The 15,294-nt window shown below is 39.4% G+C and overlaps 1 protein-coding gene across 3 annotated transcripts in view; it reads right to left on the minus strand.

Moving 5' to 3' along the window:
- LOC146468084 (kelch-like protein 26) overlaps positions 1-10,701 on the minus strand; it is a 49,945-nt gene extending 39,244 nt beyond the window's left edge. The window contains exons 1-3 of one of the 3 annotated variants that reach the window (XR_014867595.1): positions 9,821-10,701; positions 7,680-8,883; positions 7,257-7,642 (exon numbers count right to left, since the gene is read on the minus strand). Coding sequence is in view for 1 of the 3 variants with exons in the window: in XM_085125033.1 (XP_084981159.1) it covers positions 7,891-8,883; positions 9,821-10,642 (1,815 nt within the window). In the remaining 2 variants the exon portion in view is untranslated. Of the gene's footprint in view, positions 1-7,256; positions 8,884-9,820 lie in introns of those variants that run through there. The other 2 variants (XR_014867596.1, XM_085125033.1) reach the window with 2 other exon arrangements.
- Between the last annotated feature and the right edge of the window lie 4,593 nt (positions 10,702-15,294).

A 15,294-nucleotide genomic window follows, 5' to 3' on the forward strand; every position in this document is an offset into this window, starting at 1 on the left:
TTATCATTATCATTATCATTATCATTATCATTATCATTATCATTGTTATTATCATTATCATTATCATTATCATTATCATTATCATTATCATTATCATTATAATGTTCCTGAAAAGTCATGTCCTTACCTTTCTCATGATAATCATAAAATCGCTTGTAAAATGTGCATTTTACATGGGAAACCCCTAATTTTTTCACAAAGCAAACTTCTGGCGCCAATGTTATCTGTGTTTAAAGAGCAGCAATGTTGCCTTAACTGCCACCGAGAAATGGCGTATTGAAATTTCCAAAAGGTAAGGAAATGACGAAAATTGGGGAATCTAGGAAGAAAAATTGCTAGAACTTTGCAAATTTGCCTAACAGATGATAAAGTCATTCCCCACAGCTTCATTTGTATTCCCCACGTTATCATCCATGTTTCAGAAAAGCGACCTTTTGACGAAAAAAAAATCTAGTGCAAGTATAATGTCTACTACAGGTTTCAAAGTCAACCTCAAGACGGAATTGCCATTTTTGAGTTAAATGTCTCTAGAAGGGCTAAAAATAGATGATAATGCCTGGTCTTTTGTGACATAATAGCTATGAATGTATGCTACATTTCGTGAGGGTATCATGTAAATGGCACGAGTATTATAGGAGTAATGAAAGTTTTAAGACGAAATGTTCAATAGGTAAGGAAATGACAATTTCTAGAATATCGTTTTCTTCTTCAAAATGAACCGCAGATTGGGTGATAAACAAGTCCCGCTTGTTTTCTAGAAAGGTCAGGACGAATTAAAGTGCCAGCTAAGAAACAAGCACTTTCGAACGTTTTACAAATTTTTGACAATTGTTTTTAAAGGTAAGGAAATGACAATTTTAGTCTAAATTCAAGGAACTTTACATTCGTGTATCTTTTTTGTATTAAGCACTCAACTACTCGGACCTACCTATAAATGTAAGACTTGTTCTTGCCTATTATTCCACTACATTCGTTGACACATAAGACTCAATTGCCATTAGTGCAATCCTCTCGCATTGCAAAGCACTATAGGTGTTCAATTTTCAACCAAAAATAACTCACAAGTACAAATCCCTCCACCGTGCTGGATTTGAATCATATAAATTCACCATAGCAGGTGCTGAAGGCCAGACATACACAACTAAAGGCCATGCAAAGAAATCGAGCATTTGTCACAAACGAATGGCTTCACAACGAGGGAAAGGTAACTGTGTTTTCTGTAAAAATTGTAAGGAAATGACAATTACTGTGTTGGTTGATATGTTTGCCCTCTGAAGGAGAACTTTGAGTTAACATCCATAATAAGTATTCACGGAAGGAGACGCAAGCTTTGCCTCAATGTCGTGGCTTCTTTTTCATTTCTGATCTTTTTACAAAAGAAATTGGTCTCAATTTAGGTAAGGAAATGACAGTTTTCAGAATATCACGGGCAGGAAGATTTTACTTTTTGTGAAAAGTCCTGTTTTTTTATGTTTACTGGAATGATGTAAACGTAATTACTATGCTCCTCTGAAAAAAAAATCCTTCCAAGCAATTGCGGAGCTAGAATTTTGTAAAAATTGTGGAAATTCGGTTACCATGGCAACGTCAAATGTCAAGGTCATTCACCGACCATACTAATTTGTTCCCAGGCAAGTTGTAAAAATAGTTACTGGGTTTGGTGGTGTTTGCTTGCATATTAAAAGTTAAAAAGGTTATAAAGGTTCAAAGTTAAAGCGGGCAGAATACCCCTCCCCCCCTCGGTCTAGAAAGGGTTAACAGGTGCCTAGAATAGAAACCAGAGTAGGATGCCAGTTTTGAGTACTGGGGCTCGCCTCTATGTGTTTTAACAAAAATGCCTTTTAATGAGAACAATGGTGTACACATAACACAAACATAAAAAAATGCCTTTGACCTAAAGATGGAGACATGAAATCGAAATGAAACTGACATCTATTCAACGGGTAAGAATACATTTGCAGGAAAAAAAGCTTTTTAATATCACAAAGTTCAAACTTCACAGAAATGATCAAACTTAAGTTGGCTCATTTTTGACCAAAAACCCTGATCCTACCCCTTGGAAAAAAGTCAATTTTTGGACTCAATACGAATATTCCTTTTGGACGCAAGAGAAATATTCTTTTAAAAGCTTCCAATGGAATCAGTGTGTCCGAAAACGTCCCCTGGGAATGTTTTAGGCCTCCCAAGGGACCAGCGACAAAAACGTAGTCCATTCTCCGTCAGTTTGCTATCGTCTTGCTCGTCTTGGTCTTCGATTGGATTCTTACATTCCTTGACCTACTTCGAAAAGCTCTCCAAGGAACGGAAGTAGAGCCTGATGGTGGTTCCTTTGAGGGTTTTTTTTTCTTAGTTTTGGTCTGGCTCATTTGTCCCGAATGTCAAAGGATTTGTCCTGCGCTAGACAATCCAAACCTGTTCCATGTGAGTCCAACTCTTGGAGTACAATTTGGACGTGCCTCGTGTTGTTAAGTGCTTGTGTGACAGGTGTGTCCCCACCTGCAAAATTACGCTGGAACCTATATAATTCGAACTGGCCAAGGGATTTCTCTCGAAGACTGTGGTGCATTTCAGCTTGTTGGTAATAACTAGTCCTCCCATTTAGCGTCGCTTTTTCGGCTTGTTACTACTTCTTCAACGCCCTCAGAATCTGAGCTGAATGTTGGCATGTCGTCTACGTCTTTTTGACCCTTTTCGAAAAACGCTTCCTGAGCAGGGTCGTCTTCGGAACTCTTTGACTCAGATTCCTAATTCTCAGAACAGTCGGTAGATTCTGTTTCCGTACCAAAATTGCTGTCTTTGTCGCTCTTTTTCTTTCTTTTCTTTGGTGAGCGCAGTGACATCAGTTTGCAACCTCTCTGCCTTTCTCTTTTTACCAAATTTATTATTATCAGTTTCAGTAAAACAAAACCCTTCCCTGAGAACTGGGGTATAGAAACTTATGTATCCAATCTTGCAAGGTTTTCAACTGCCCGAGTGTTCGGTTCCAACTGCGAAAGTGCCAATATGCAATGCCCCCAGTAGCGTGCTTGCATTACGTTTTATTGGCTCATCTTGGCTTTACTAAATTATTTCATTCTTTTGGAGGACAAGTAAGATTGCCAAGTAGGAGGTAAGTAAGATTCACCTCAGTAAGATTGCCAAGATTGCCTCAGATTGCTCAAGATTGCCTCAGTAAGATTGCCAAGTAAGATTCACCTCAGATTGCCCTTTATAACTGTTACAATTATTTGAATGCGCGGAAAAAGCCATTTAACTATCATATTCGTATACCGGAGTAGTTTTAACTTTAATTTGTTGATTTCATTTAAGCACAGCTTTGAAATTATTATTTAGTTGTATTGTGTAAAATATAATCACATCCAATGTATTTTACTATTAGTCTATATTTATTGCCAGGACCTATAATGATATCACTTCTTAGTTTTGCCAAAAAATGAACGAAAAAAACGTATTGTAAATAAAGGGATCTAACTGGATGAAGGCTGATCAATCGTTGATTTGAGACGGGCCATAATTTTAACAAAAAGCACTGAATGAACACAATTTTAGTCATAAATTACTGCAAACAGGTAAGTCGTCGAAAGTAGTGTCTTTGTTAATGATTCCCCATAAAGAAGAGAAAATGTTCCTGTAAGAAAATGACAATGTAAGGAAAATGCAATTTGTGGTAGGGACATTACATTGTCATTTCCTTACTTGTAAGGAAATGACAAAATTGAGGTAAGGAAATGACACTTTTTTGTAAGGAAATGACATTGTCATTTCCTTACTGTAAGGAAATGACAATTTTTTGGTAAGGAAATGACATTGTCATTTTCTTACTGTAAGGAAATGACACTTTTTTTGTAAGGAAATGACAAAAAGTAAGGAAATGACAGTAAGGAAATGACGGAGGAACATCATCATTATCATTATCATTATCATTATCATTATCATTATCATTATCATTATCATTATCATTATCATTATTATTATTATTATTATTATTATTATTATCCATGGCCGGATTTTTGAAAAGGTGGCCAATGGTTTACATGTAGCCATGATGCACTGTCACAGAACAACTATATAAGTTTTGGTTATCATGGAAGGAAATGTACTGCCAAATTTTCTTTGAGAAACTGACTCTTTCTGATACCACTGTGTGATTAATGTCAGAGGCACCAATCACATAAAAGAATTTTCTTCAGACCTGCATGCCTGGTGATGGCGATGGGTGCTTTTCATTGGTGCACGGGTCGTCCGCGTGTCTGTATCTATTTGGTACTGGTAGACATCTTTTACTCGTCAAAATGGAAGTGATGATTTCCAGTGTACATAGTGGACGAATGGTTAGGGTCGTCTGTCAAGAATTATAAAAGGTCTGTAATTTGCAATTTGCAGTCTTTCTTTTTCTTTTCTTCGTTTAGCTGTATTTTCAGACACTCCTAGGTAACTTTTCTTTGCATAAGAACAAGATAAAAGAGTGTTTTACTTGCTGATTTTCGTGATTCGGCAAAATGAAATTGTGATATCTGTGATTCGTGATTCGTTGTTTTTTCGGCCCGTGAACCGTGCCAGGGGACACCACCCCCCCCCCCCCCCCCGTACGACCCTCTTTGCAAATCTCTCCGAACTTTAAGGTCAGCGTATGCACACTTCCCTCTCCTTTAGAAACACTTTTTGCGTTACACCAAGATTTAACATCACGCAAGGAAAATCATGTTTTGTAACGATGTGAAATTTATTGTGGCGTATGTGCACTGAACAGTTTGGTATTGAGTCTCCGTTTGCCTCAAGGGCTGGTTAAGTTTTTCCCAGGATAAAATAAAAGTCTAGATTATTTCATTGTGAATTTGTTCGTGAGTAATTCATTCCAAGCCAGATCTCCACATTAATCGAGGCTTGCCATTAATCAGGGGCTGACCCAACGAGATAAACAAGTACTTAAAATGCTGTCTCCTCAGGTGTTCCTTGATCGATTTATGCGCTTCTAAAGTCACGGTTGTATCAGCTAAAACCGGATTGAGCTGTTCGGGAGCTTTAGCTGAAAGTTAAAGTTGCAGAAAGTTTCAGGGAATAGAAATTTTATTTCTAGAATCCCAGGTTTTCCTAGCTGTTTTTTGTTTTATGAAAATGCTAGCTGACCCTTTTTCACATTTTAACGAAATATTCGCGCCATTCGAAAACAAAATGAATTAGTTTTCCAGTGCGGGTTACGATATTATAAACATGGATTTTGCCGACGAAAACTGCCTATCATATCAGAGCGATTTAATTCAAATTTCCGAGCCGATTAAGGCCCTCTCAACAGATATCCACCAAAATGAACCGTTGATTTTTATTTATTTATTTATTTAATTTATTTATTTATTCACCACGACATACAAACATAGAAAGTTCATTTTCAACAAATGCTTACAGCTTGGTAAACTTCCAGCTGCATGGAAAGTGGCAAATGTTATCCCGATCCACAAAAATGGCTCTCCTGGTGAAGTATCCAACTACAGACCCATCTCTTTATTACCTCTTGTTTCAAAGGTCTTGGAACGTTGTGTATACAATCATCTTATTAAGCACATTTCTAGCCAGCTTCACAATCTACAGTATGGTTTCCTTAAGGGAAAATCAACCACATCGCAGCTTCTTCAAGTCTTGAATGAAATTGGTGAGCTGCTTGATAAACGAGTGCTAGTTGATACCATCTATTTAGACTTTGCGAAAGCTTTTGACAGAGTTGACCACCAGCTTCTCCTGAAAAAGCTACGACTATTTGGCATCAACGGCAGTCTCCTCTGCTGGTTCTCCGATTATTTACATTTTAGATTTCAGAAAGTAACTGTTCTCGGTAAAACATCAAACATTCTCCCTGTTCCCTCTGGAGTACCTCAAGGGTCCATCCTAGGGCCATTATTGTTTCTAATATATGTCAACGATCTGGCCATAGCCACTGTCAATAGTTCCGTAGCACTATTCGCGGATGACACCAAGTGCTACCGTCCCATCACGAACACTGATGATGGACGACTACTCCAGGAAGACCTCGATCGAATCACTTTATGGTGTCATGATTGGAGGATGGATCTCAACCAGTCTAAATGTACAGTGATGTCTACAACGAGAAATGTCAATCTAGTGGAAACACCTTACTTACTTCAAAATACACCAGTCAAACGTACTGATGCTCAAAAGGATCTTGGGATATTAGTATGTAAGGACTTGAAATGGAACAGTCAAGTACTAGCGGCTGCCTCTAACGCTAATAGGATGCTGGGTTTTATTCGTAGGTCGACACTTGAGGTCAAAAATCAATCTGCTCGCAAAGCACTGTATACAGCCTTAGTGATGAGCAACCTCTCGTACAGTTCACAAGTATGGGCCCCGCAGTCAGTCAAACTGATCGAAATTATCGAGAGAATACAACGACGTGCAACTAAATATATACTCTCACTACCCTACAGGACTGGTATCTCGTATAAAAACAGACTAACACTCACAGGCCTTATCCCTCTGTGCTACTGGCATGAATACTTGGATCTAGGCTACACTTATAAATATATTGTTAATAGTTCTGACACCAATTTTAAGATATTTCAACCTATTAGAGTTACCAGGCGTTCTGCTCCAACTAAGAGTATATTACTAGATATACCTAAAGCTAAGACTGTCACGTTCCAGAACAGTTTTTACTCAAGAGCCTCAAGAGCATTTAACACACTTCCAGACTTCTTGAGGGACAATACAAAATCTATAGATGTATTTAAAACTAATTTGAGGGCATACTACCTAGATTTGACTTTAAATGTGTACGATCCCGCAGTACCTCAAACGTTCAAAAGTGTCTGCATAAAATGTCATCAAAGCAGATCGTTACCTGTATTATTAGTTAAAATGTGTTGTTAATTATTTGTCAATACTTAATTATTATGATGTGATTTTATTTATACAAGGGGTCTCGTTATTGGAACATATCGTTCTGTGAGTTCTCTCCTGTCAGAGGTTTTTCATGTTGTTTTTTTTCTCCTCTGGCGAAGTTTATAAATAAAAAATAAAAAATAAAAGTTACAATGAATAATAGACTAGGATTGTACATAAGTTTAGAGTAAATAATAATAGTAAAAGAAGAAGTAAGAAGTGAGTATTCTATAGCTCATCCTAAAGTGTCTAAAGTTAATCGAAGCGAAGAGCAGCCGGTGTGAAGCGAAAGCAAAATTGCTGAGATGCGAAGATAGGTTAGTCGGGTTAATTAATGCAGACAAAGGAATTATCAGTCTCAATTCTCTAGTTGAGTTTATTGAAAACGTTGTTACAAAACATGTTGAACTCGATTTAGTGGAAAACAAACTAATATTTACTACAAACAGGCAATTTTTATAGATGCCGACGCTTAGCTAACGTACGTACACATCACTCATTGAATGCAATCTTACCGCAATGATTAAAGAGTAAATGGGGTCCAATCAACGAATCAGCGATTTACAGCCAATTTAAATTCTGGTTTATAACATTTCTGGGAACTAAATGGGTTTTTAAACTTAAAAGTTCAGTTATAAATGTCCTCTATTTTACCTTAATGTTAATTAATCCTCATGGTCTTTAACTAATCTCATCCCTTTATGACAAGAAACCGAAAAAAATAAAACCCTAGCTGTTTAGCATCAGCCTTGCAGGGCTACTAAACATGGACTTTACACTTAAACTGGACATAATTAAGATTCTAAGCCATATGTACAGCCTTTAACGATACATTGGAGATTCAGGACTCACTGAGGTGAAATCCAGGGCCTATCAGTTGCAAAGGTCGTTTTTTAAATCTTACTGGCACCTTCTAGTATACTCAAATTTTGAGAATGCTTAGGTATAATTCTACTTGACACTTTACCAAAATTCTGTCCCTTTTTTAGCCTCACCCTATACAGAGGCTTTTTTCTCCTTAGTTGCCTTGTTTTCCAAGCTTTCTTTCTTTACTGGCATATAACACAAGGCAGCATTAGCTATTACACTAATTTTACTTTCCCACTCGTGTAATGAAATGTGATACACCTCCCCCGGTGGGATTCTAATACCACTGTCAAATGGAAATTTGTTGAAAATGAAATAAACCTTTCCCTCCACTTCCACTGCCCCGAGGTTATTTGGGGGAATGTGCGTTTGGTCAACAACAGCCCAGTTGTCGTTTTCCTCATTGTAAACTTCTACGGGTGCAGGGTCACCATGGGGGAAAGAAACTCTCCCCCCAGCCACATAAAGTTTACTGTTATCCACAAACAGACTGGATCCAAAGTGAGGGGAGGAGGTTGATGCCTTTTGTTTCCATTCATTCTTTTGGGGATCAAAACAATGAAACACAGCCGATTTATATTCCGTCGGCACATCCCCTTCCACCACTCTATGATACCCATGAAGTACATAGATTTTAGATTTCATAACTACTGCCGCTACATTACTTAACCGATCCCCACTTTTGTTCTTCAAGAAAGGTAATGTAGAGCCACTTTGCCATTTGTTCTTAGTCGAACTGTACCTCTGGGGCGGATTAGAGTCACTGATTGCATAAACGTATTCATTGACAGAACACAAACAGTTTATTCCCTGGTCGTAACTCTTGGAACTCTCAAATAGTGGGAGTGTGTCCCACACATTATTGACTATATGGTAACGATAAATGACACCGGGAGAATAAGGTGTTTTTGTAGCTACGTACAAGTAATTCCCGGCGTACTCTGCACAAAGGAAACTTAGCCCATCAGTTATTTCTAAGCTTGCCATGGATGGAAGGGGCTGCCAAGTCTTTGTTTCAAAATCCAATTGCCTCATCTGGGTAACATACCGGTATCCGCCATGCCGCGCACCATAATTATAACTTCTATCCCACACTTGCTTAGGCAAAACGGCAGCAAGAATCTGAAATAAAAAGCACAGATATGACAAGCGGATTAAAAAGAAAAGTAATGAATACGAAACTAAGGGTGCGTTCGATTGACCCTATTCCGGAACAGGAATACATACAATGACTGCTATAAATCCTTCATGAGAGATTTTGGAGTTGCTGGAGTAAATCGCTGTTACATTATCGTGCGTCAGCTTAAGTTTGCAGAGATGTCTTACCAAATTTACTTAAAAAGAGAAATCTAACAACTATTCCGCTTATTCTTATTTCCGGAATACGGTCAATCGAACGCAACCTAAGACAGTATTGATGCACCACACTTTACAGATGGTGTCCACAAAGCTTGTGAATACGTAACAATCCTGTAATTTCTATCAGCTAGCGAATCCCTTTTTTTTGCGTCACTGGTTTGTTTACTACTTATTTAACTTTTATTTTAGCCAATTCAGTTGTAAACACCAAATGTATTTGTATTTGGTTAAGTATAAACATACCTACCCGCCTCGATTAGCTTCAGCTATTTGCGGGTAGGTATATAAACGCCTTGTAACTGTCTATTTTTAATAAAGTGTTGTTGTTTGTTTGTTTTGAACCAGAACCATCACCCGTAACTGTGTGCTGATAATGAGCAATGAACGCTTGAACAGTTTTATACACCAGCGAAGAATTTACATTTTTTTTTAGTAATGGTGCAAAGTTATTATATTTACTTAATTGTCAAACTACATGTACATTTGCTCTCACCAAAAACTATCATTAGCAACCAATTATCATTCAAATGTATGTGACTGGTTAAATACAACAAAACAGCGAGAATAAATCCAGAGTAAAGTTGGCGGTGTAATCACTGCAACCGCTCTGACAAACATAGCTCGGATACTGCTAAATAAACAACGCATATGAATGCTATACGACTATAAGGCGTCATGCATTTCAAATCTCTATTCTTACCGGGCGCATTAAACGTGGCTTGGCTTTCTCTACTGCAAACGTTGAGCTGTTGGAAGGTATATGGCTGTGTAATAGAGCTTGAGAAACAAGTGCTTGAATTTCTGGTACTCTTTGCATCTCCTCAGTGCTCAGTTCTTCAAGTAATTCCTTGATGTCCACCAGCCCCAGGCGAACCGCTCCGATGACTTTGGCCGCTACTGCCATCCTCTCTTCCTTCTTGTATTTGATCCACTGCATCACTGATTTGAAGACGAAGCTCTCTGTAGGAGCACTGAGGTCATCTCGACTGAGAAGGTTCGACAACTGATCTGCGTCAATGTACGACAAGAATTCTTCAGTTTCACAGATGTCCTTGTACATCGAGGCCATCTTGCGTTCCGTAGCTTCTTGTAGGTTTTTCAGACCGAGTACATCAGCAAATGTAGACAGCTGACGAAACGTCTGCACATCAAGTCGACGTTGAACAAGTTCCTTGTCCAATACATCACAACACTGGTGAACAATGCTTGAGACTTGAAGGTGGTTAGCGGTAGTGAGAATTTCAAACACGTCTTTCGTTTCAGTCATTAAGAGTTCCCCGCGATAAATGGAGTCCAATATTATCCTCAAAGCGTCTCCAGAAATGTTTTCATCTTTGAGTTCGATGACTTCCTGGTTCGATTCCTTCATTCCACCAGTAAACATGGCGTAGAAATAATCACTTTCCGCGGCGAGAACATTACGGTGAGCTGGAAACACGTCTTCACCCACTTTCAATCGCACGTCAATGAATTCTTCTTGTTCTCTGAACCTCGCCATCTTGGACAAAAGACGAGCAGCCATCTTGAATGGTTTGTAAAGCTTGGAGACAGCGCCCAAATATTTGTTTGCTTGATCGCGTGTCTCGGTAATCACGCATCATCAGGTCATATTTTTGAGATTCGGTGAGAAGCAGGGGGGAGGGGATGGCAGCTGATCGCTTTTTTTTCTTTTTCTCTTTTTTTAGCATTATACATCAATAATTATCTCTGGTCGGATTTTTGAAAAGGTGGCGAATGAAAACTTGAGCACTGCAAGCGTCGCAGCCGGGACCTCTCTCTGCCTAGGCGCCACCAATGGTTTACATGCCGCCATTATGCACTGTCACCGAACAACAATATAAGCTTTGGTTATCATGGAAGGAAATGTACTGCCACATTTTCTTGGAGAAACTGACTCTCTCTGATACCACTGTGTGATTAATGTCAGAGGCACCAATCACATAAAAGAATTCTTCGGCCATGCATGCCTGGTGACGGCGATGGGTGCTTTTCATTGGTGCACGTATCGACCGCGTGTCTGTATCTATTTGGTACTGGTAAACATGTTTTCCTCATCAAAATGGAAGCGATGATTTCCAGTGTACATTGTGGACGAATGGTTAGAGTCGTCTGTCAAGAATTATAAAAGGTCTGTGATTCGCTATTTGCAGTCTTTCTTTTTCTTTTCTCTATTTTGCGGTATATACTTTCAGACACTCCTAGGCCACTTTTTTTTGCATAAGAACAAGATAAAAGAGTGTCTTTTTTGCTGGTTTTCGTGATGCGGGAAAATGAAATTTTTGTATTCGTGGTTAAGATTCGTTGTTTTTTAGACCCGGGAACCGTGCCAGAGACCCCCCTCCCCCTCCCCCCTGTACGACCCTCTTCGCAAATCTCTCGGAACTTAAAGGTCAACGTATGCAGACTTTCCTTTCCTTTAGAAAAACGTTTTGCGTGACACCAAGATTTAACATCACGCAAAGAAAATGATGTTTTGTAACGATGTGAAATTTATTGTGGGGTATGCGCACTGAACAGTTTGGTATTGAGTCTCCGTTTGCCTCCGAGGGCTGGTTAAGTTCTTCCCAGGATAAAATAAAAGTCTAGATTATTTTATTGTGAATCTGTTCGTGAGTAATTCATTCCAAGCCAGATCTTCACATTAATCGAGGCTCGCCATTTAATCAGGGGCTGGCCCAACGAGATAAACAAGTACTTATAATGCTGTCGCCTCAGGTGTTCCTTGATCGATTTATGCACTTTTCAAAAAGTCACAGTTGTATCAGCTAATACAGATTGAGCTGTTCGGGAGCTTAAGCTGAAAGTGAAAGTTGCAGAAAGTTTCAGGGAATAGAAATTTTATTTCTAGAATCCCAGGATTTTCTAGCTGTCGTTTGTTTTATGAAAATGCTAGCTGATCATTTTTCACATTTTAACGAAATATTCGCGCCATTAGAAAACAAAAGTGAATTAGTTTTCCAGTGCACGTTACGATATTATGAACATGCATTTTGCCGACGAAAACTGCCGATTTTATCAGTGCGACTAAATTCAAAATTCCGAGCCGATTAAGTCCCTCTGAAAAAATATCCACCGAAATGAACAGTTGAGTGCCCCCGAGTATTCTATAGTTCATCCTAGAAGTCAATCACAGTGGATAGAAGGGTATGAAGCGAAAGCAAAATTGCTGAGATACGCAGGTAGGTTAGTCGGGTTAAAAGGCCATTTGCGAGTTGCGTTTAACTACATTATGAAAGCGAGGCTAAGTGCAAAGTTTTAATTATTATAATTAGTTTTCTTTCATATGCAAACAAAATTAATTTTCATATTAAAAGCTTTGCACTTAGCCTCTGTTGGAAACGAGTAGGGACTGGAACTAGTCAAATTCGCACGTGATCATTAGGTGTCAGATTTTTCGGATAGATTCTTGTTTTGAGTGTGACTCTCGAAGGAACTCTGGAACATTATACTTCTAAATGTAGCGGAATTTATCTTGTACGTCGGAAATAGCGGAATTCTTTCTCAAGGAATGTTATCATGTAATCTTCGAGTTTATCAAGTATTAAAGAGTTTGGTCGAATACAACATTTTGGTGCCGAGACCCGGGATTGAAAGCAAGGAGAACAGAGCACGTGTTTTGTGACCTTCGCCATGTCGGATGTCAAAAAGAAAATTCTGGAGCGCTCAGGGTTCAGAGTTCACGTTCGTAGAGTTATGAACGATGTGAAGGAGTTAATCAACAACGGTGATGTGGAAAGCGTCCGACTGAAGCTGAAATCGCAAAAGATTAACCTGGAAAAACATCAGAAGGAAATTGCATCGCTTGATCAAGAAATCGCAGAATTATTACAAGCCGACGCAATCGAAAAGGAAATCCTGGAGCGCTGCGATTTTAATGCGTCGTTACAAGAAACGATCTTATTGATAACCTCATGTTTGTCGTCTCCTAAGCAGGAAGCGAATGATGTCGAAGAAACGGTGACATTGCCATCGGCGAGTCCGCAAGGATCTTTCCCTGCTCAAAATGGCGCGAAGGGCACAAACAAGGCAAAGCTACCGAAGCTCACGTTACCTAAGTTTACCGGGGATGCCACAAAATGGACAACATTTTGGGACAGCTTCTCATCTGCAATTCACACGAGTGAGGATCTGAATGAAGTCGACAAATTTCAGTATTTGAAATCATTATTGGAGGGCGCCGCAGCCGAAACCATTTCTGGTTTACCTCTCACAAGCTCAAATTACAACCATGCGGTCGATCTCCTAAACAAGCGGTTCGGAAGCAAACAAGTTATCATATCTAAACACATCGAGATGTTAATGCAGCTGCCAGAAGTGAGTGATACTGGTGATCTTAAACAATTGCGGCAATTGTTGGACAAAACAGAGTCGGCTGTTCGAAGTTTGCAAGGAATTGGAATTTCCATTGACACGTACGGAACATTCCTAACACCAGTGATCATGGCGAAAATTCCTCAAGAGTTGCGTTTGATTTTGAGTCGTGGTATGAGCGACGAGTGGGACCTCGACACATTAATAAAGTCGTTTGCAGAGGAGTTACAGATACGAGAAAGGTGTGCTCTGGGTCCAGTGACAGATCAGTCGAAAATGAGAGAAAAACGAGAGTTTGGATATGGATTACGGTTCGGTCAAAACAAGAGACCCCCCACGTCGTCGACACTTGTTTCATACAACGACAAGCCTCAACAACATAAGGAAATGTGGTGTACTTTCTGCAGTGGACCGCACCCTTCGGCGAGATGCGCTGTTGTTACGGAGCCAGAAGCGAAGAAAAGAATTCTCCGCCAAAAGGGGCGATGTTTTGGTTGTTTGAGGAGTGGTCATGTGAGCCGAGATTGCCAAGCGAGATGTCATCGTTGTGGCGGGAAACATCATGTATCGCTATGCGGCGTGCAAAACTCTTCACCACAGTTCACGCAAGCAAGAAGAACCAATCAGGAACAAACTGTGAGTACAAATTTGTATTTCACTCAAGATGTTAAGAATAATTCTGTTTTGCTGCAAACTGCCAGAGCGAGGGTTGGAAATCCTAATGGAGAAAATTCTTGCCATGTGAGGGTTCTATTTGATTCATGTTCTCAAAGGTCTTACATAAGTACACGGTTGAGGAGCAAGTTAGGCCTGCCCTCATTTGGAAGTGAAACTGTTCTGATTAAAACGTTTGGAAACAATGAAGCCTCGTTGAAGAAATGTGACATTGTTCAATTTGCACTGGAATGCCAAGATCAATTGAAAGTGTTTGTCAATGCTTATGAAGTTGAACTGATTTGTGGACCCATAGCCAACCAGACCATTGAGATTGCACAGCAAAATTACCCTCATCTACAAGGCTTACCCCTTGCTGACTATTCCCGTGGCGATGAAGATCTTGAAGTAGATATTATGATTGGTGCTGATTATTACTGGTCCATTGTCCAGAACCATGTGGTACGGGGGGAGTCGCATGGACCTGTAGCAGTTCGTACAAGGCTGGGTTATGTTTTGAGTGGTCCTATTAACATAGCAGGTGCATTGCAGAGCTCATCAAGTGTTAACATGTCGCATGTTATGAAGACAGAGTGTCAAGTAGTTGAAGAAGACTTAAAGTCAGTTGATGTCTCTCTGAAAGAAGAACTGAACAAATTCTGGGACTATGATACTCTGGGAGTGAAGAATAGAGAAGACGAATTCTATGAAGATTATCTTGCCAAAGTAAAGTTCAATGGTAGCCGTTATGAAGTTTCTCTTCCCTTTAAGGAAGAACATCCTACAATTCCAGACAACTACTTGGTAGCACAGAAACGCCTCAGCTCCTCATTAGCAAGATTGAAGTCCAAGCCTGACATTCTACAACAGTATGATGACGTCATTAAGGACCAACTGAACTCTGGTGTTGTAGAATTGGTTGACAAGAGTCGTGATCAAGAAGTCATACCAGGAACTGTGCATTACATTCCTCATAAGGAAGTCGTGAAGGAAGACAGAACCACTACCAAACTAAGAGTAGTGTATGATGCTAGTGCTAAATCTCAGAATGAACCTAGTCTGAATGACTGTCTGCTCCCTGGTCCAGCCTTAACACCATTGATCTTTGACATTCTTCTACGATTTCGTCTATACAGAGTTGCATTGATTGGTGACTTGGAGAAAGCATTTTTAAATGTTGAAGTGGATCCTGAACAGAGAAATTTGTTA

The sequence above is a fragment of the Pavona decussata genome, unplaced genomic scaffold (assembly GCF_977016875.1).
Source record: "Pavona decussata unplaced genomic scaffold, jaPavDecu1.1 SCAFFOLD_133, whole genome shotgun sequence".
Taxonomy (NCBI): domain Eukaryota; kingdom Metazoa; phylum Cnidaria; class Anthozoa; order Scleractinia; family Agariciidae; genus Pavona; species Pavona decussata.